The 22931-nt window shown below is 46.4% G+C and overlaps 1 protein-coding gene across 1 annotated transcript; it reads left to right on the top strand.

The window, feature by feature from the left end:
• Positions 1-1163: 1163 nt before the first annotated feature.
• Positions 1164-21949, top strand: LOC147612041 (protein RETARDED ROOT GROWTH, mitochondrial-like). The gene is made up of 7 exons (XM_086783877.1): positions 1164-1933; positions 2256-2373; positions 2502-2661; positions 6057-6205; positions 6327-6478; positions 21176-21290; positions 21482-21949. The coding sequence occupies exons 1-7, from the start codon at positions 1380-1382 to the stop codon at positions 21614-21616; spliced, it is 1383 nt and encodes a 460-aa protein (XP_086640003.1). The 5' UTR covers positions 1164-1379; the 3' UTR covers positions 21617-21949.
• The last annotated feature ends 982 nt before the right edge of the window (positions 21950-22931 follow it).

Here is a 22931-nt window from a genome sequence, read left to right on the forward strand (position 1 = left end):
TTATTCTCTATATTTGCATCACTTTTCTTGATTACAAAGTTGGAACATGACATTCATACTGATGTCTATTTATACAGAGCTACCTCTATGTTCAGCTCCTATTACTGCGGGTCACGTAGGAGGGATTGTGATTGATGCCTATAGGGATGGATAAGTATAGGTGTAATTATTAAGCCAGGGAGACATTGTATAAATATTTGTTGAATCTATGTATAAATAATTGTATAACCTATTTGTTATGCTTTGATTTTAGGATATTGCATGACATTGATACCTTTATGGTGAGAGTTGTCGAGACGAAGGCCTTGAGATGTATGGAATTAGTGTTCTATATGAAGAGTGGAGTGTTTATTTATTTCAGAGAGAGATGGAGAGATGCTTTGCATCTTTTGAGGGGTATTCAGTATCCGACGACTGGCTATTTCTTGCATCTTTTGAGGGGTATTCAGTATACGACGCGACTGGCTATTTCTTACATCCATCATGATTGTTGGTATTCGTTTATGAGTTTCATACTAGAGCTCCTCATGTACCATCCACCCAATGTTAGGTAATCTTGATTATGTTTTTCTATTATATGGTTTTTTTGAGATTTTATTTATTGTTGTGTGTCGTTTGTGGAGGTCCTTTTCATTCATCAGTAGTTGAGCATATGGGGGACGGATCACCGCCTTACAATACAAAGCGTATTGTGAGACAGATGAATGATCTTTCTTACAGGAAAAGAATTCAATTTGCCGATTCTGACATTACTGACTTAGATTGGTGACTTATATGGATATATATATAGTTGACTTAGATAATTTTGTGATGCATTTTGAGAATCTTTAATATTGGTCCTTTTTTTGTGTCTTTGTATGTTTGTGTCTTTGTATGTTACATTACTTTGATGTTTGTTCTCATTATAAATCTATGAGACATGGATGTTATTTTGAGGTCAGTTGAAATGATGTATTGTGTTTACTTAAAACATGGCCTAAATCTTGGAGAAACGAAGCCTGTTTTCTCTCCGGTTCTTGAAGATGGTTCTATGTGGAAGCGAACCTGTTCTTTTTTGAACTCTAGCCGCGAGAGCAACTGGAAGGTCCAATACTAGTCATTGCTTAAGTAATTTGCCAAATGGCTGTTACATTGTTGGGCTGCTTCACACCAGAATGTATATCACAATATTAATTAGCACTGCTCGTTAAACCCCTGAAATTGAGAAGAGACACAACCCTTCTGAAAATCGGGTCGCCTGCTTCTTCGTCTTGGTTGTCCCCTTCGCAAGCAAAAGGGTTTCGCTGTTTTCGTACCCATCAACGAAAGCTTCTGAGCCTCCTGTCTATGGCAATGGTGGAGCTTCGGAAACCCTAGCACAGTAGCATAGCCCAACTTCAATGGCCTCGCGCCATCGCTTCTGCGCTCTCCTGCTGCGTTCCATCAAGCGGGAGCCTCGCTATTCGGGCGTCCCCGAAGCCCCTTCCTGCACAGTTCCAATCCATGGCGAGCTTGACGGGACTGCAGCAGCAACAGCAATAGCACGCCATAGTCGCTACTTTGCTTCGGCGACTGTGAGAGATCCTTGCCACTCCTTAGCCTGTTGCGATAAGAAGCTTTCGCAGTTTAGTGGTGGGGCTAGGATCTCGCATTTTTCGTCTTCGTCTTCGTTTGCAGAGGATGAGCTTCCGGCAAGGGAAGACCCGACCTGCGAGAGACACTCGTTGAGGTGGGAGATGGAGCCTGCACAGGAGCAGCGGCAACAGTCTCTCCCCACTTTATCCCCTCCTCAGCAAGCAATGCTGCTGCCATCGCCGAGCTCCGACTTACAGCAGCAACAAGAGCCTTACCTCGTAGACGGTGGCCCTGAGGAAACCACTTCATCAGAGCCAGTACCTTTTGGCGAACCCACAGATATCTACATCCCTGTCAAGGCCTTTTTCATCTCTCGAAGGTTGGTACTCTTTACGTCTTTTGTTCCTGCCTTTGTAGGTCCATGCCTTGCTCGCCTTCTTGGGTTAACTACCCCATAATCCGCTCTTTAAACCTTTCGTCTTAAATGAGGGTTAACTGCCCCATAATCCTCTCTTAAACCTTGGTCTTCCCCCCCCCCCCCCCCCCCGGCCCCCCACCTAGGTCTTAGTTTCCTCCTCCCTCCTCTAAGCCTAACTCTTAGTTTATTTTGTTGTATGTTTTTCTACTCTAGCATGACTGTAGCAATGGTTACATTCGCGTTGTTCTTATTGCTCATGCAAGTCTGGTTCGTATTACTACAGAATAAACCTCAAAAGTCTGCAAGAGGAGCAATTCCTTGGAACCATTGCATCACGCAACCATCTTATCTTGAAATGGAAGGATCGTCCTCCGGGATGCCCCCCCATTACTGGCAAACTTGTGCGTTTCTATTTGTCACCATTTTGTTTGTACTTAAATGAATGGTGTAGCACCTTCTCATGAACTTTATGTCATGTTTTTCTTAGAACTAAGGGTTACTTAGTTGTTTTGTACTTTTCATTGGATAGGACATGCAAGGAATGAGTACATGGAGTTCTACACGATACATCGTGGTTTTCAACTATGGTGCTGTTGTTCTTTTCAACTTTGGAGAGAATGAGGAATACGACTGTCTGGATGTTATACGGCAACACTGCTCAGAACAGTGTCAAGAAGCCAAAAAGGATGGTGAGTTTACTAATGGGAGTAGAAGTTCAAAATAAGCTGCGTATTTGCTGGAATCAGCCATCTCCTTAGACAAGTCAACATTTTTTTTTGAGAAGATGGTTCTGATTGCAGTGCTTGGTGTAAATTTGTACATGTAGAGAACCATTCTTTTTGTTAACATATCATTTGCATTAGGGTGTCACATCTCTGCTTGGTCTTTGTTGTTACATGCATGTGGAAGTGTTTATGATTAAGGTGTGCTAAGTTGTGTGCAGTTATATTAACTTGAACAGATTAAGAGTAGAGAAGGAAGCAAAACACCTAAATGGGTCCCAACTACCCACTTAGGGGCCTTCACCACAAGCGGTTTATTTGCTTATGAAGTATAATGGAAAATTGAGTTAACAGACCTCTTTGGACTCAAAGTCCAGTTTAGCTGACGGCATAGAATGTGCTCACCCCAACTTTGGCTGGGTTAGGGTGGGCTGCCTGTTGAGCTTGGAAGACTTTGGACGCTAGTGTTGAACATTGGCTGGCTGGTCTCTGCTGTAGGAGAGACTCCTTGCATTAGCTTCACAATTTGAGAGAAGCATTGTATTTCCGGGGGATTGGAGGACCACTTTCTGCAGTAAGCTAGCCCTATACTTGTTGAACCCAGGAAAATGAGACAAAAATAGGGAAAAGCAGGGAAGATTCCTGATTGTCCGGGTGACCCTCGATCCGTCCTCACGGGTCCTTGGTGGCTGCCCTCGTGCTACCCAATCTGCACGATAGTTTACCCATGCTGAGCTGACGTGAACACACCAAATATGGGCCTTCCTGCAGCCCAAAAAATGGTATTCAGCCTTGCATGTGTTGCATGTATCCTATGGGTCCTAGACTTGTCCACACGTGTTTGGTGATTGGCTCTTAGCCTGATAAACTGCCTGGACACTTGTACAAGAGTCAATCTCAATGTGTTGTACCTGGACCTGATGGCAATTGGTGGCTTTTCCTCGGATGAGGGTTCACAACATGCTTAGTGCTCGTGCAAATTTGTTCAGATAACTTTAGTTGGCCAACTTTCTGCAATTCAAAAAATTATGTCATAAAAGTTACTAAACGGGTTCATATTGAGCTAAAAAGCCCTACGGGCGGTGAAAAATCAGTAACTACGGGAGGATCTTGGGCCTAAGGCCAAGATCCAGTGGGAAGAAAAAAGTTACCAAATGGGTTCATATTGAGCTAAAAAGCTGCCCAACCTTTGGCCCTTAGCCTAGGTGGCCAAAAACTGGTCCAAAATTGCTCAATACTTGCACATTTCTACACCTTGATGATAATCTACTGACTTTGTACCAACACTAACCCTGATTGCACACATGCATACACCAACTACCCTCTATAAGTGTCCTCAAATGTCATGGCACATGCGTCTCAAAACGGATCCATGTGACATCTCGTCCTGTTTATTTCGGAAAGTGACATCCTGTCCTGCTTATTTTGGAATGTAGGGAAAAATTATTATTCTCAAAGCTCTAACTAGATCATCCATGCTTGGATATCTATCTACAAGTCTTCTATTTGGTTTTGGAATGGATCTTGGATACATCATCTCAACCTTGGTAGAATCTTGTGAACAAAGGTTAATGTTACACGAACACTTGTCCCGTGCCAATGCAACGGCTACAATCAGATTTTTGTTTAATAAATTCCATGAATTTGAAAACTCATCCTCATCCATCATCTCCTCCATTGACTTTAATTTGAGAAACATGTCCTCCCATGCTATGGCTAATGGTTTACCATCAAGCAAATCCTTCTGTACATACTTGAACATGATCAAAATCCAAGTCCTCACGTACCATACCGATGCCCACATTGCCCATCACCAACTTCATGTGTGATGTCTGCTCTAATATTGAAACTAGAACTTCTGAAACGGCTGGAACTTGTGGTACCTTGGAACTGGCTAGAATTCCTAGATTTTTGGGAACCTTTAAGCTAATACTCCCTCATGCTTCATTGCAGTGAACTCAAAGTCTGGGTACTGAAGTGGTTCTGACTCTTTAGAATGAGAACCTAGCATCTCCTGTTGGTTATTTATTGGTCCAAACTTCAAGACAGCTTCCACTCCTTGAATATCTTCATTTACAGAGGATACTCCATTCCATCGAGTTTTGACCTCTAGTGAAGTTTCAATTTTGGTGCCTTCTTCAATCCTGACGTATGTGAGTTCTACAATGTTTTTCTCATTTGATATCGGTTGTTTCCCCAGAAACATCTGATCGGGTTTAAATTCCTGGTTCCCATACTTCTCTTCCTATGCCATAAATTTGATGTCTCTTTTTGTTCTTTGAACCACATGCTCCAGAGAAGACTTCCCTAGGCTCTACCAACCTATGCACTGATACCAATGTTAGATATAGAACATGGGCCTTGCCTCGCTATGATACCATTGTCAGATGGACACTGACTGAAGCATGCTGTTGTAGACTCTACTGATATGCATGAAACTGAATAGACACAGAGAGTAGGAAGAGAAGAAGAGAGATGAGAGTGAAAGGCTTAGTTTCTCAACCTAAACTATTGTGTATATCAACTGATTGGCTAAAAATGATTATTTTCAATGATATTGGCAATGTGTTGTTCAAGGGTTTTGAGGAGAAATTTTTCCTTCCAAGTTTTTTTAAAGCTGTAGTTTAAGTGCATTTTGATGTTGTTTGGTCATACTTCTGCGAAGTCTCTCTCAAGGCATTAGCATGGTCGAATTGATGACATTATCCATCCGTCCAGCAACCTGATATTGTAAAAACTTGGGATGCAAGATAATAATCTTGCTAAACTATCATGTTGTAACTAGTCATGTTTGGTTGTCACGGCTATTATGAAAAGGTCCTGTTTATGAAGCTCACTAACTGTTGCGATTGCTTGTATTTTATTAATGGTCTCAAATGCAAGAAGGCAGAAAATGGAACTTACTTAAGAAGAGTTTTGCAAAAGAAACAGGAACTTTATAGTGCAAGAATATGGAGAATAGGTATGGCACTAGACATTTAATGAAGGAAATCCGAAATATAACTGAAATTCTAATTCTATAGAGGTAGATGTATATGTACATATATACATACATACGTACATAAATACATACATACGTACACATGTTGACTAATACATACATACAAACAAACATACATCCTTATATACATAGTACCTATGTATGTATTCACATACATACATATATACCTAACTACCTAGGTCTTGCATGCTTACATACATACAATGTACATTCGTACATATATACCTAACTACCTAGGTTCTGCATGCATCATGTGCACATAATTAAGAAAAGGCATAATTGCTTTAGAGATTTTTATTATACGATACTCACATGGGAGATAGGTATTGATGTTCTTTTGTGTTAAAAATTGAGTGTGCAGACTTTGATATCATCATTAGACCAACTTTAGAAGGATGGTGTCAAGGAGGTCACGACAAAGTTCTGCTAAAGAAGTTAAATACAGACAATATCCGGATTGTTGGCAGCATTCTTGGTCAAAGCGTTGCTCTTGATCATTATGGAAGGAAGGTGTGCCTCCACTTTTTACAACTTGTATGGAGAAGAGGTCCATTCAGAACATGTGCTTTACTGTCCTGAGAAGAGAGTTTGTGCAGCTGGGATTTGAGATTGATTGTGGTTGCATGTGCAGGTTGATGCGTTGGTGACTATATTCAGTGATCTGAACCAAAAGATGGAAAAGACAGGAACATTTACCATGAAACGGACAGCTCTTTTCCGTGTTGTTGCTACTGCAAATACAACTCTTGCTGATGTTATTCTAAGATTGGGACTGCTTGAAAGGTTATACTGGAATCTGTTGTTAAACTCAGTGATTGCACGATCTTTTTCTCCTAGTGTATCTCAATTTATGCAGTTCATGATAAGTAAGGTGTGTTATCAGCAGATTTCTCTTGCAAACAGCAGAAGGGTCAGTGATGGAGCAGGTGTCATTTTAGACATACATGCATGTGCCATACTACCTGGTAACCTCGAGTGAGTGTGTTTGCGTTTGTGAGCCCTATTTTGTACAGAAGAACAGAGGCTCAGAGTGACTCCAAGGGCTGGGTATGCACAAAGGTAGATTAGTTGCACAGCTATGAAGGGTTTCCAAGTCCCTGAGGCATTAGCCCTGAAAATGTCACGCTAAGAACTAATGCAGCAGGTTTGAACTGTAGAGAAGCAACAGTCTCTAGCATGAACCAAAGGTGCAAGGGGCTGGGCATGTGAATAAGGCCAAAACGGCTCATTAGGAGGAAAACTCTCATTTTAGGTCTCCTAGCATAGGCCAACATTAGACCAGCTGTTTTTCTTTTCTGTTTGGTTTTCTTTTGGGTGTAAGGGGACCCCCCATTTTCAGCATTCAACCTTTAAGAAAAATCAGCAACAACCAGAAGATTTCCAGATCAGTTCAGGAACTTGGTGGGATTGGGACTGAATCATTCTCTTGTAAAAGCTGTCTGAAAGCCACAACTGTTTTGCTTGGAAGCTGAATTTTCTGCTGTATGATCTTCACACTTATTTATGATGAAGAGTGGGTCTCAAATATTTCTCATCCTAAATATGGTCTCCTGACACTTGACTTCTTACTTTTCTGCCTTTGCTGCCACAAAGTGGCAATGCTACTGATCACTTGCAAGCCTATCAAGAGGGCCTTTGCTGTGTGCTTGAGCTGAAAACCAGAGAAACTCAAGAAAGGCCTCTTCTATGAAGGGCCAATTCATCAACATAAGCGTTGTCGATCGTGACATGGAGTCTACCTACAATTCTCCAGTTGGACTAGGAGAATCAAAGGCTCATATTGCGTCTTAGCAGCTCATCCTGGTGCAGGGCATGATGCCCCTTTTGAAGTGCGTATCTTTGTCCTGTGGGTTGTTCAATCATGCTAAAGTCACCTCCTATCACCATTTGGTCCATCTCCATTTCTGGAGCCACTTCTATGGGATTATCACTCCATAGAGCGGCCAAATTTCTACCATGTTCACATGTGGCCAGGCCAGTGTCCCATGTGAAAGGGTCAGTTATCTTGTGTCACATGGACATGGGCGGGAACAAGTTTTGTGCCACCCATGTGTGACCAATATTGTGCCATATGGACGGGAGCTTGTTTGTTGCCCCCCGTGTATGACCAGGATTGCGTCTTATCCATGGGACTGTCTCTCCATGGTAGGATTGATATTTGTGTCGACCTTGTCTATGGGATTGTCACTCCATAGGAAGGCCCGTGCCAGGATGTGTGTTTTGCCTATGGGACTGTCATTCCATAGGAAAACCAGGACTTCACATTTTTGTCACGCTAGTTTTGTGCTTGACAAGAAATCCTTGTACAAGTTTCATGAAAGGGAGATTTCATCCATTACATGTGCACATGCATTTGTGTTTGTGTGCTTAAACTTGTTTTTGCATGACTTGTTTTCGTGTGTTTGCTTTCTATGACGTGTCAATACATTGGACGAGGGCGCTCCTAGTGTACTGTGGGTGTGCTATCTGCTGACAAGTTATTGTGACGTGTGAACAGGTGGTAAATATTGGCCTTTTTGGCCTTTTCAAGTGTAAAATCCATGAAGTAATGTAAACTTTAATGTTTATAGGGTTGGATGTTCACACATTTAAAATATTGTTCGGACACTTTCTAGTGTGGGTGTCCATGAGCTAACCTTTGAATAAGATTTAATAATATTTAAAGCATCTATTGCATGGGCAACTTTTCTTTCCCCACACGTGGAAGGTATTGAGGGGGTGGTTGATGGGAAAACAGGTAAACCTAAATCTAGGGTAGTTAAGGCAAATGAGAATGGCCAAGTAGTATCCGTTCAGGGGAAAAGGCGACTACAGAATTGGAAAAAAAAAAGATTTTTGGCTGCTGTTTTTGCACTCGCTTGTTGTCCTTCTACTCACCTGCAGTTTTGTACCTAGCTGCAGCAGTTGTACCCGCCTGCAGCAATTGTATGTGGTTGTCTACGCCTGCAGCAGTCGTACTTGCCTGTCTACACCTTTACTCGGTTGCCGCACTGTACCCGGTTGCCAACACCTGTACCTGGCTGCAGCAGTTGTATCCGCTTGTCAGCATTGTACCCAGCTGCAACAATTGTACTTGGCTGCCACACTTGTACCTGCCTGCCATACTTGTACTTGCCTGTTGATTACCAGTTTACAGCCCTACAACACATGATTATCAGTAATCTGTAATTACCACGATTGTACATGTGGATTGTCCCCTTTGTACTGGTTGGCTACCTTGTTGGTACCTGTTGTTTGCACCCATTAGGAGTTTTTAAAAAAAAAGGAATGATCTTCTCTGCTGAGATTTGAATTAAAACCTTTGTCAGGTTATTTCAAATTCAGATAAAAATTTAAGTTAAATGTTGTTATTACAAACTTTGTGTAGGCAAGCTTCACCTCCAGTTGCCTACACCTTAGAAGGCCATTGGGATAGTGATTTTTTTCATGATTGTCCTTCTCACCTAGAGGAGCCAGTGAAGGTCATGTGGGTATGAGGAAAAACAAGGAGCAAAGCTGACTTGGGAGCACCTGGTATTTCTCCCACCACAGTGCTTCACCTTGCAAGGCGTTAGTACGGGGGTGCCTGTTGGTGCACGGTCTCAGAAGACCAGTGAGAACATGTGTTCACCCAGTGAAGGTGGGGGACTGCCTATGATTTGGTCTACTACGACAGTTGATTCTTCATCGACAAAATCTTATTGTATTTTAGTTGTTCTCACTCCATGTTATGGAGGAATTTGACCATGAGGCCCATGAACACTTGTACATAAACCAAGAAATACAAACTGTATTGAGGGGGGGGTTGGTCCTTTTCGGCCCTAGTGTTGGTATAAAGTGTTCTTGGTCATTTTTCAGTTTTAATGTTGCTAATAATGTCCATTGTTGGTATTAGTTAAGTGATCTAAAAATGTGTATTTTGTCTTCCGATTTGTAGGCCTCTTGTAGGGAGCGGTTACACCTCCCAAAGCCCATGAATCTCCAAGGGGAAGATGTTGCTGGTTTGTTGCCAAAGTATCCCGACCAGAGAATCCTGAATGTATGTCATGGCTGAGAATGGCTGTGTTCATGTCACCATCTTGAACAAGAATCCATTGTGCTCTTGCATGAAGGAGAATGCTAGAGCCAATCTCCAAGGGAAGGATTCTAGCTGAAACCAAGATACAATTGCCTTATTCCGGAAGGTGTGGTCTTTTGACTAGCACAAACATCATTGAGTTAAAAAAGAATAAAAATCCTTCTATTAGCTAAAAAACAAACAGCCATAGGCTAAGTGTACATGCTCAGAACCCTTCAAAGAGGCAATGTAGGAAATGGGGAGGGTGGTTTCCTCCATGGCTGGCTGCTCTCAAAGGGAACCAACCTCATGAGAGAGAGAGAAAGAAAGATATATTAAGCGTCTACTAAAGACCCGATGGGCCTATGAGACCAAAGTGATACAATAATGTCCATGGCATATCTCATCATGGAATGGAAAATAAAACAGAATGAAAACATGAATATAGCTATCTCACTAGGGTGATACAAAACTGTCCATGGAAACTCGTCATGGAATACTGAGAACATAAAAACATGGGAGCAACCTCAGCTCCGAGTAGATGGTATACCACTCTCCAAAATGTCAAGCATGGGAGAGACGAGTATGGCCGAGAGGTCTCCCTCAGCTATGTCACGTGGAAAGGTAGCTCGATGGCGGTGGAGCATGTCTTGGATTTGGAGCTGATGAGGTGATCGTGGCCGACGGGGGGTCGAGGGCGTCGGGCACGTTGGAGTGCAGAGGCTCGGTCCGAGGTAACTCCTCTCGGGCGAGGTAGGTCCGTAGCAGCTTGTGGAGGGTCCACAAGATCCACTGTGTCGGTGTCTTCCACCTCTTGGGTCTGGAAGAAACTGGTGATGGTTGGCTGTCGAGGGAGGGGGCGGGGTGGCTGGGGCCTGTGTCTCAAGAAGGTGTCCCTGTGTCTGCGGAGCTCAAGCAGGAAGAGGCCCAGGCAACGCTGGTCCTGGAAGTAAATGACCCTGGAGAGTGGATCGAATCCCTCACGAAATAGACAGTGAAACCTCCCACGGATCTCATAGTATATTGGGCAGCGGCATATGTAATGCTCCTCCGTCTCAACCTTTGTGTGGCATAGTTGGCAGATCCTCTCCTCTCTGGGTGTCCGTACGAGCTTCCCGGCTCTGAAGATGCGCTCAGCTCTACCTGTCTCCACTCTGAGGCAGTGGGAAAAAACCCGTATGTGGCCAATCGCAATCCGCATGGCATGGGACATGTGAACACTCAAGTAGCCCGGCTGTTGGATGAATCCATCCTCAGTGAGTGAGGAAGTGGTCTCTGTAAAAGTGTATCTTCGTGGGGAGCTCCGAGGGTGTGATCCATGTGCAATGTGTGTAGAGGCTAAGAAGATCTGACCGGATAACCCGGTTGGTATCCTCGTGAGACAGTCGGGAAAAAGGGGAGTCCAAACTATATTGAAGGGGGGGTAGGCGGTCCATGGAGAGCCCATATACTGAGAACCAAGTGGAAACTAGTGCATACCATACTCCAGAATGCCCCTCAAGTGCTAGCTGTCTGGAGGACTCTAGGGCAAGCCTCAGGTACCTGTGGGGATCCATGTGACTGTCTTGAAGAGTGCCTCCACTACCATCTGGGCTGCAGCAAACTCTGCCTGGATAATTTGGTGTGGGACGGAAGGTTTGTTGCGGATCATACGGGAGAACATCATGACTTGGGGCCTCTCAACTCGTTGCCATTCCTCATCGGATAAATCTGGCCCCCAGAAAGCTGCTCCATACATCAAGGCTGGTGTGACGAGGGTGTCAAAAAGCTAGCCCTTCGTCCTGGGCTCTTGGAAATGTGCCTGGAAGCACTGCCGCTCAAGTAAGCTCAAGGCTGCATATCCCCGCGTCACTCTGGCATGTGCTGCGGGAAGCATGGTAAAGCGTGGGCCACTGAAAGTGACACCAAGGTAGACATAGGATGAGACAATCTCCACAGGATCCCCTCTATATGTGAAGCTCAATCTGGATGTGACGGGGCAAGAGGTATTGAAGACCATTACCTTGGTTTTACCAAGGTTAACAGAGAGGTCCCGCTGAGTGCAAAAGTCATGTAAGGCATCCAACTATCTCTGAAGCCCTTCGGCTGAGTCTAAGAGAAGGACGATGTCATCTGCATAAAGTAGTATGGGGATCAATATGCCTGCGAGTGTGGGACCAGCCCCGCCTAATCCATCAATGAAGCTCGAGATCTCATCAATGTAGAGGCCGAAAAGAGTGGGTGATAGAGGGCAGGCCTGTTTCAGCCCAATAGTGCTGGAAATCTCTTGTGATGTACCTCCTAGGGCTCTCACTCGTTTGGTGACGGACTCATAGAGGGCGATGATGCTCCAAACCATGTCAGATGGGACTCCGATCTCCTGTAGACGGTGTAAGAGGCGGGCTCGGGGTACAGTATCAAAAGCTTTGCGGAAATCCACAAAGCAGCAGTAAATCCTTTGGTGTCGTGCTCTACCCTCCTCGATGATGGCATAGAGGGTGAAGATGTGGTCAAGGGTAGTAGCTCCTCCGAAAGCCACAGCTTGTCTTGAGGCTCTGCATCCCTGACTCTCTGCAAATGAACTGAGCTCCGCCTTAGCACTGATCCATAGAGTTTGGCCAATGTGTGGCCAATCATGATCATCCTGTAGTTATTAGGATCAAATGGATCTCCGGCTTTGAGCATGGGGGTGATGGTGATGGTGATGGTGGACCAAGAGGGTGGAAATCCTTCACAAAGGGCTCTATTGAACATGTAGGCTAGTAGGGGCGCTAGGGTATCATGGGCATGCAAGATGTACTCGGCAGTGAGTCCCTCATGATCTTGGGCTCGCCCATTGCGTAGTCTCTACGAATGGCCTTGAGGACCATGCCCTTTGTGAAGAAGGTGGAGGAGAAGTGGGGCGGGGGTCTGGTGGTGGGGGTAGGGGTGGCTGATGGGGGATATGAAAGAGGGAGTGTGCATAGGAGTGCCATGTGTCTGGGCAGGTGATATGTGTGGGAGGGCGATGTTCTCGGAGTTTCCTCCATGTCTCTTTGCAGTTCGGCCCTAAGAAAAGTCGGTATAACTCATCCTCTTTTCGAGCATAGAATTCTCGCTTCTTGCGTCGTGTGAGCCGTTGAGAAATCCGTTGCGCTTGGCGCTTCGTGATTTGCCCAATCCGTACCTCATGCTTAAGACGGGAGCGTGTGGCCCGACATTCGTCATCATACCTACAGTTCTGGGGCATGGAGGTGGCTTGGCGGTAGACCGACTCGTGCAGATGAAAGAAGCTGTGGCGGATGTGTGGAGTATGGTAGTGAGTTGTGTTGTGAGGGTGGATAGGGGGACAGTAGGTTCCACATTTTGGAGTTGGCGGTAGATGTGGTTGGAGTAAACAAGCTCGTGATCAAAGAGGACCTGAGTGTAATGTGAGATGGGGGGGGTGGTGTGCAGGTAAGAGTGAAAGAGAGGTAGGCATGGTCAGCTTCAAAAGGGGGTGGCGAAATGGAGAAGTCGGAGGAGGGCCATCGGGACATCCCGTTATAGATAACGAGACCATGTGCAGCTCCCAGCTCTAAGAAATATCTCCCGTACACTGTGACCTCCTCATGGACCTGTGATGATCGCTGCAACCCTGTGTCAGTGATGTCCAGCTCCTGTAGTGTGATAGGGTCGTCTAGATCGAGTAGTGGGACTTGCTGACTTCCCGTCCTGGCGTTGAAGTCCCTGAGCAGGAGGACTTCCCCCACCTGTGAGAACTCCATGATATCCTCATATAATGGTAAGTACGGTGACTGGCCATGCTGTGCAGTGTAAGGGAAGTGTGCGGTGTAAGGGGAGTGGCGTGGTGCAAAATAACACACAGCAATGTGGATGACTCTGTCACTGCTAAGCTGAAGCCGCACCCAAAGATATCGTGCATCCTCGTCCTTCCGGACGATGCTGAGAATCTGTCGGAGATGGGATCTAGAAAGGATAGCTACCCCCCTAGAGCCACGTACTCCTAATGTGCGGGTCTCGCCTCGAAAAGCTAACTCCCACTCATTGGTAAGCCCCTCTCAAGGCTCTGATGAGTCTCTGTATAAAAAATGACATCCTTGCTTGTGAGAATCTCGCTTAAGCCTCTTGGATTCGACCACAGCATGCCATTGCAGTTCCATATTGCCAACCCTAGGTGTTTGGTCTCATAAACCCCGCGTCCCTATTTGGGACGACACTCAGTGATAATGACTCTACCATCTCTGTAGATAGCCCACTTGCCTACTCTGCAGCCTCATGAACAGTCATCATCGCCTCATGCCGGTGTGCCACCTGTGCTGGAGTGAGATCATCTTCCATGTACACCTGTGTCCCCTTGAGGGCAGCCCGCCTGTCTAAGGCAGCCTGTCTGCTGGTGGCATCAGGGAATCTAATGATGAGGGGTCGCTCTCGTGTCATATCCTTTCCTGCCCTCCATGTATCTGCAAAGGGGGGGGGGGGGGGGGGGGGGGGGGGGCGGTCCCGTCCACTCCTAGCATTTGGCAAAGTGTCATGGCATCCTCCTTTGGGGAAGCCCCCGCCTGTAGTCCCCGTACTCGCACATGGAGGGTCCTATCCTTCCTGTGTTTCTCCTCCTCGAGAGTCTCATGTATGATGCTCTGCGGGGATTTGTGCTTCTTCACCACCTCCACCCAATCTTTCTTAGTGGTCTGCAGTTCTTCCTGCAGCTTATCACTCGCTGCTTTCAACTGCTCCAAGTCAGTCCTTAACCCCTCCTGAATATTCAGTTCCCCTTCCTCCACTGTATGGTCCTTGACCGTAGCCTTTGGGGCTTCCATTTCTGCCCGGAGTTCCCCTATCATTGGGGCAGCTTCTGGCATTCCTGTTTGTTGCAGCTGGGTCTCTTTCAACATCTGAATCACCTCTTCCTGGTGGTTCACTTGGGCTGTCAGTTCTTCAATCCTGTTGTTCTTTCCCTGTATCTCCTTGCGAAGGCCTTCCAACTGTTTTTCATGTTGGTTCAGAACCCTGTCCAGCACCTTCTTTTGTTCGCCCAGTCATTTCTTGTTGTTGTCCTCCACTGTCTTGATGTATGCCTCCAGCTCCTGTAGGTTCATTGTGCTATTTCCCCCTGGTTGCTGCCTTGAGGGCTTGAGCAAGGGTGCATTGGGAAAAGGGAAGGCGGACACGCAGTGTGCGAGCGCGAGCATAGAGCAGCGCGCAGATCAAGGGAGGCGGAGGGGAAGCAGCAGGGGCACAGCGTGGCAAGGGCCACCAGCGCGAACTGAGGGGGGGGGGTTTCACGCCATGAGCAAGGCAGACAGAGCGCACAGGTGCAAGGCAGCGCAGCGCACAGAGCAAGACGACTGTACGAACAGGAGCAGCACGACACATGGCAGCGCGGGCGATCAAGGGAGGCAGAGGGGAACCAGCAGGGGCGCAGCGCGGCAAAGGGCCACCAGCGCGCAGCGCGAACAGAGAGGGGGGGGGCTGTGCAGCTTCACGCCATGAGAGAGAGAGAGAGAGAGAGAGAGAGAGAGAGAGAGAGAGAGAGAGAGTCATATTAATGTCCGCGTCCGCGGAATGCCTTGAAGGCATATGGGACCAAAAGACATGACATCACAATCATTACAATCCACTTCGGGGTGCACTTAGGCGCAAGTGCGCATAAGCGCGAACATTGAAAATAAAAATAAAAAGCTAAGGGTCAACTACCATGTGTAATATGAAATGCTTGTGGTACGTAGGAGAGAGCCAATTAGTGGGGTTTAGGCTTCCGGAAGTCTTCAATTATTGCTCTTCCTTCGCGGTAGAGAGCCCACTTTCTAGCTTGGTGGGCTTCTCGAACTTAAGCAAGTTTTGCACTTTTGTTTTTGAGCTGCATAAGTGTAAGCTCGTCTGCTAGTAGCCACATCTTGGTGCCTTGGAGTGCCTTGGATTGTCGCAAAACGTTGATCTTGTCCTTCTTGGTTTTAGAGAGAGAGAGAGAGAGAGAGAGAGAGAGAGAGAGAGAGAGAGAGAGAGAGAGAGAGAGAGAGAGAGAGAGAGAGAGAGAGAATGAAATGAAATGAAATGTTATATTAACGTCTTCAAAAGGCCATAATGACCTATGAGACCAAAAGTTACATCATGGTGGATCTGATACAATGTCTGGATAAAAAAACCCAGAAAAAGAAAAATAAAGATGATACTACTGGCACCTAGAAAATGAAACTGGAACTGGAAGGTACACTATGGAGGTACCTCCATCTCATAATATGTGCCGCATCGGACACTGGCGGATCTCCTCAATATCCTCTGTGGTCAGCACCCTGACTGGGTGTCCCGCATGCCTCGCAAGAATAATCCGAATCTGCCGCTGCAACCTCCGTCTATGCTGGGATGCCCTCCTCCGTAGTCGTGGGCGTCTGGACCACCCAAGCTCAATCGCACGATCAATCGAGAGAGAGAGAGAGAGAGAGAGAGAGAGAGAGATATTAAGGTAGCCTGTAATGCCAAGTGATCTCGCTGTGCCGATTAGAGAGGAAGGGACCCGGGTGCCATGTGTGCAAAAAAAGCCTCTCGCCCTCTATGCATGCTATACGAACCACCTCCTTGTAGCTTCCCCCACTGGCCGTAGAGGGTATGAATGACATCAGTCCATATGGAAAGCAGTAGTGCTGATGATCTCTCATCTCTGACTAGTTTTGGATACCAAGGCTCTAGTGGGAACAATATCAATCCTGCAATAAGAGAGATAGAGAGCATGTCCTCTTACTGCCTCCTTGTGGGAGAGAGCAAGGACAGTCTCAGTCACCCAGGCTCCCCCCCCCAAGGTGATGGTGGATGGAGCAGCCCGTACTGTTGTGTAGAGGCGAAGGATCCTGTGCCAAACCTGTTTCGCTTTGGGACAGTCCCAAAGGCACACCCCAGGGGATGGCTGCAATGTGCTCACTGTGCCAATCGTCCTGCCATGGCCAACCAAGTGCTGATGGCGAGGTTGTGGCGGGCTAATGGCAAGGTTGTGTGATCTTCCTTGGGTGATAGATCCGACAGGTGCTAATCTTCGAGGAAGTGAGGGCCAGTGAGCTGCTGTTGCCGGGGCACCATCGATTTCATGAATTTGGATCCTCCGACTATCGTGTAGTGAAAAAAGGGGGCGGTTGGGCTCTCCAGGCTGAAAGGGTCCTGCCACTCCCACACTCACCTTGGTCCCACTGGACACGTGCTAGAGATCAGCCCTCCGAGAGCCAAAGTCGCTAAGATTTGTCGTGGGCCATCTTGCTCTGAGGAGGGCTATGTGAAATTGGTGATCAAGGAAACCAATAATCCTCACTTGTTTGCAAAGATCTGTCGTTGAACTCCTAAGTGGGAGAGAGGGTTGGCTAGCCTTGAGGGAGGTTCTTGAATGCCTCCAACGTTCGTGGAGTCATTCGAATCCGTTGCCTTCTTGTCTTAACACCCTTTAGCATATCGGTGAGATTTGCCGAGAGGTCAAAAACTTGTCTATGTGGGTGGAGTATGCCTGGCATATATCCACAAAGGATGTGATGTCATATGTTGTCTGAGGTACTTCCCAATTGACTATCTCGTCCACTTTAGCCGGATCAAGTCGAATGCCTTCTGCACTAATTATGTATCCCAGATAATGCACCTGGAACAAATGAAACTCCGACTTCTTTTCATTGACGTAGAGCTCGTTGCTTTCCAGCAACTTAAGGACTTCCACTGCTTAACGTCGCGGACAAACTCGTCCCACACATAAGTTGCCATACCTAATCTGGTGTGGGCATGAGCCCACTGAGTCCACCAAGGAATGGCCTCACCTTCCAAGTATCAGCTGGCTAAGATCACTCTGTGAGTATCTGTCTTTCTAACTACGGCAAAGTAAGCATTAAACTGATGCAACCATTAATAAAGAGTTGTGGGATCGAGTTTACCATTATACTTACTGAAGTTCATTTTCTCGGGAAAATGGGGAAAATGATTCGAGGGTGCCGCTGGTGTCAATTTGGCGTCCAAAGCTTTAAGGTAACGCTCATGTTCCATGCGTCGCATGGCTTCGTCTTCACGTTGTCGGATCTCCAATGCACGCATCTGCAACACAAGCAAAGAGCTCGGCTGCGGTCGTGACCCTGCAAGAGTGTCCTTGTGTCGAGGATTTGGAATCTGGGATACGGAAGGAGAGGGAGGAGGAGATGGAAAACGCGACGCTGGAGAACGGGTACGCTCTTCCAGAGCCAGGATCTGCACCTTTTGCTCTTCCAACTTGGTCGTCTGGTCTGCGATTGCTCGCATCATCTGCTGGAACATCTCTGTAACACTCAAGCCTGGTGCCCTAGCTGGGCTGCCCGGTGCACTCTGGTCCCAAGGTTCTTGGTCTCTCTCGTCTTTGAAGCTCGCCATAGCAGGAAAACGCACTTCCTTTCCGGACTGCAATCTGACCATCCACTATGTGTGGGAGACTTCCGGAGGCTGAAAACCAACCGTCCTTCGAGGGATAGGAGTCACTCCGAAAGGGGTAGTCCACCGGAGTTTGAAAACCAACCATATGAGCGAGAAAAAATTCTAGTTTCTTTACTGAATCTTTACAATTGAAGTAGGCTCTGATACCACTGTAACATGCAGAAGCTTCAGGGGAGATCGGTAACTTCGATGCTCAGAAATCAGCACACTTGTCGCGACGAAATTAACGCACAAAACTGAATATAGATGTGCATAAAAATAGAGAGAGAGAGAGGGAGAAGAGGACACAATATTGGGTCCCGAATACCCTCTGTAGGGCCCCCACCACGAATGGTGTATTTGCTTTATTAGAATGATGCAAATCTGAAAATAAATACAGAAAACTTGACCTTTCTTGGCTGAGATAAGTGCCCTTGACCAGCAATCCTTCACCCCTTTTGCGTTAGCTTGATTTGGGTTGTCTTGGCCCTTGCTTTAGCTTCAGCACTTGGCAAATGATGAGATAACACAAATGATTTGTGGCCTTAGTATTTATACTCCCCTAGGACAGCAGTGGGCTGTCCTAAAATCTGCCCACGACTGAATATACAGCATTAAATTCCCAATAAATGCTGCGCATGTTTTCACACTTGGCTGGGCACTAGGTGCATGAGTCTAGGGGGGCTGGGCACTGTCTACCTGCTGTACTGGAGGCTGGGCAGCCTGTATGGGCTGCCCCACACTTGCCCCATAGCCATCCCATGGCTGGATAACCAGTCGGCTACTGTTGGTATGCCCCTAGGACTGTCTTACAGCCCTCCTATGGCCCTCCCATGGCTGGTGGGTACAGCCACGGCCTTCTGGCCCTTGTGGGGATTGTTTTGTACTTTCCCCATGCCCACATGAGTTCTTGGGGTAGCCCTATGGGCTGGCCCCTTTTCCTAACTGCAAACCCTAACTGTCTACACAGTGTTCTGGCATCCGGTATCATACCAGATACACAGTCATTGACCTCATTCCAGAGGGAGACTCACAGCGCAGACTGGCATTGCTTCATGTGCAGGACAATGCACACTTGACCTCGGACGACCAGGATGGAACCCTGGCTGACTCGTCCTGAACTGGGCTCACATGGGACTAGTTTACCATCCCAGGTCTTGCACCTTTTGTACAGGTATGTCTATGTGGCATCCAAGTGCGGGAGGCACGTGACAACGAAGACCTTGTAACCTTGTCTCTTGAGGGAACAAAAAACTTCTCATAGCCTCTGCAAAACAGAGGGAGTGGAAGGGAGCGAGAGGACACCCTGACGAGAACTGATCTGGTGATCAGGAATCTGTCCCCTATGGCCCCCTGAATAAGGACCTGGCTGTGGGCAGCGGAATAAAGCACAGACACTTCCTGGATCTATCCCGCTAGGAATGCCATCCGTAACATGGTGCCCTCAAGGAAAGCCTAATCCACTGTGTCGTAGGCCTTCTCAAAAACCATTGCTATATCTTCTTGTCGGAGGCGGGCCGTGGCGGTGGCCTCCCAAAAAGTGAAGATGCTATCGAGGATGCTCCTATCCTGGATGAATCCTGCCTGAGTGCCATGAATCAGATCGGGGAGGTGAGGCTGAAGGCAGCGGCTAATGGCTTTGGTGAGGATTTTGTAGGCACTGCCAAGGAGGGTGATGGGGCGCCAGTAACGTAACTCCAAGCAGTCACCACCCTCCTTGGGAATTAGGTGAATGAGCTCCTCCGATAGCCCTTAGTGATCATGGTCTTATTGAAGGCGGACCAAAAATCAACCTCCACGAGTGATGAAGGAAGAGGGAAACCGGCAGTCTGGGGCACTTGCTGCGATGCAAGACCTGAAGGGCGCCACTCAGCTCCTTGCTTGACAGAGGCGAACTCAAGAAGCTCCGAAGACCAGGGGAGACCACCTCGCACATGTGCTGCCACTCTCTCTCTCTCTCTCTCTCTCTCTCTCTCTCTCTCTCTCTCTCTTGCTGCCTCAATCTTGGGGGGGTGAGGGGACTGGCCAAGAGAAGCCCTCTGTAGAAGTCTGTGGCAATGACCTGTGAGGGATTTGACTCAATAGAACTCTCTGCACTTCTCAGCCGGTGGACCCTGTCACAGTAATGGTGAGGACCTGTAATCTCGAAAACATCCTGCGTGACCCTGTCTCCTGCTTGGGTCCAGAAAGATGCACGGGCATGATACCTAAACTCCACCGTCCTCACTTGAATCGATCATAGCTCCGTGCGGGCTGTCTCGAGCTGTGCCTCCAACTATGGGCTGTCTGGGGTTTGTTCGTGCAGTCTCTGGAGAGAGGCTAGACTCATGTGAAGGCTCCTTTCACACTCTCGAATCGCATTGAGTATCCTGGGCTGTGAGCGAACCGATCTCGCTCAGCCCAAAGTATAGATCCGCTACAGCTAATCCCTCCTTGAAGGTGTCACAAATCTTAACTAGGTGTGGCTATCTTGGTGTCCTGGACCAAACTCTCTTGGATGTGGACGCTCTGCTGTTCTCTCTGGCTGCAAGGGGTCCACCAAGTGGAGGAGGACGGGTGTGATCTGATAATGTGGTGCCGTCTGATGCCCCCCCCCTCCCCACCCCCCGGTGTTGCAGCCCGCTCATCCACGTAAAATTTGTCAATGCCAGAGGTTTTTGGGCCATGCATCCTCCTGGCTGACCTAGAAAAACAGAGGTTCCTATGAGTGTGTCCAAACTCTGGTAGGTGCTAGGTATCCTGTCCCCTCATGGTGCAAACAACTCCTCCCAGGCGGAGTACTCGGCCCCCGAGATGGTGTTCAGCCCACCACCCTGTCTGTCCTGAGTTTACGTTCTAGTTAATCTTGGCCACCTGTAGAACTTGGATGAGCAATCCCCGTCCCCAAGTCAAGGCCCATTTGATGGGTGGGGTATTTCTGCTGTGTTAAAATGTCCAAAGGACTGTTTGATCAAAGTTGTGGGTTTCAATACTTCAAGAAGGAAGATCTGCCAAACTGTCCAGTATTACAGTCTATGTCTAGCATGATTGTGTCACTATCTGTTGATAGCACTTGGGGTTTTTTAATGAAAATTTTCCAGGTCAGATGCAGCTTGGAAAGATGCAAACTATGCTGTTCTTTGGGAGTTTCTTAGAGAGGAGTATGAGCTGGATGAACGTTTCGAGAGCTTTGACTTTAAGCTGGAAATCATTCAGGTATTTATTCTTCTTTCCATATGGTTTGCTGTCTTGTAGTCTTTATTTAGTGTGAGCTATAACAGATATCCCCTCCCCCTCCCCTCCCCTCCTTCAGGGGGGACAGTCTAGGGCAGGGGATAATATGCATCTGGCCTGAATGTCCCTGAGTTTTGTGCTTCTCATGACTGAGTTTTCCAAAATTTTTACAGCACAATGTGCGGTTCTTTTTGGAGGTGTTGCAAAATCGAAAGTCTGATACTCTTGAGTGGATTATTATTCTTCTTATTGCTGGGGAGATATGCGTTAGTTTGTATGAAATCTTGCATGGAAGTGGTGTACTGTAAGTGGACAAGTGTTAAAACACGGGTTATTGGCAGCAGGCAACCTTACCTGAGTTTCCCCGTACGGCCCAGCCTCGATAATGTGATATATAATCAGACACGAGTGGAGTGAAGGAACCAATGTGATAATGGTGTGTGCCTCCATTTTTGATAAGAGTACTCAATTTTGGGTGTAGCACAATTTGAGAGAAAGAAGAAGGGGGGGTGTGAATTCATAAGGTGTTCACATCAGAAGTCTCTTCTTTCAGCCACAAGATCTACATTGTAACTCATCCTCTGGACATGAATTGGCCAACGTTCTAATGCTTCATTTACATTGTGTGACTGTTCCCTTAATCTTGATATTGATTGCATGTGTTAATACCCTTTTGCATTCAAATTAAATATTTCACATTGCACTCCCCTTGTCCTTTCATGTTTTAGAAGGCACTACCTACAACCATAATGGCCTGGTGCATGAAGAATTAGCGGACGGTTGTTGTGCAAGGGCACAGTGTGTCTTGCAACGTAAGAGGTATATGCTCACATACGAATTAAGGGTGTTGCCAACCACCTGGCTATTGTCCCCACCCCTTTCTAAGCATATCTTAAACTTCTCAAAAAGCAAAAAATTTAAATTTGACAAAGACGAGGATTTGTAGAGGCACACTTCAAAAGTTGAATCCAAGAGTACACTATTCATTTCCTAATCTTAATCCATGTGTTTTAGGACTTTCTTAATGCAAATAAACTATCAAGTAACAAAAAATCAATAAAAACTCTCTAGATTTCTTGCTACAATGAAATAAGGTACTTACACCTATAAAATCATCTACAATTAATGATTTGAAACCAAGGTTACAAATTGCGCCTACAGAATCATCTACAACTAATGGTCAAAACTCATGGATGCTCAGAAGATTCTTGGATTGATAAAACCTACAAAACATCTAAGCTTCAAGACTTGTAAGCATTGATAGTTTTACATGAGGTGCCATTGAAGGTTGGTCATTCTATGACGAGTATAGGAGGCCTAGTTTTCTACCTAGAAAAAATGCATTAAGGCTCATACTATTTGGTGTCAGTTGGTACTAGTGTAGTAGAGACTAAGGTATACGTATGAGTGTTGACTATCAATTTTAGGTGCTATTTATGTAAAGTAAGAACTCTAAAATACACTTAAATAATACATATAGGCTATAAATTCGATTGAACTAATCTCAGTCAAGAGGTAAACGCTCATGCTAATGAGCTACTGAATGGGAACTCCTTGTTAACTTATCATTTCTTCAATTTGAAAAAAAAACCCTTGGATTGTGGCCTTCCAAATGCAACATGA

This window comes from Cibotium barometz, chromosome 46 (genome assembly GCF_041138505.1).
Source record: "Cibotium barometz isolate CiBa-2024 chromosome 46, ASM4113850v1, whole genome shotgun sequence".
NCBI classification, from domain to species: domain Eukaryota; kingdom Viridiplantae; phylum Streptophyta; class Polypodiopsida; order Cyatheales; family Cibotiaceae; genus Cibotium; species Cibotium barometz.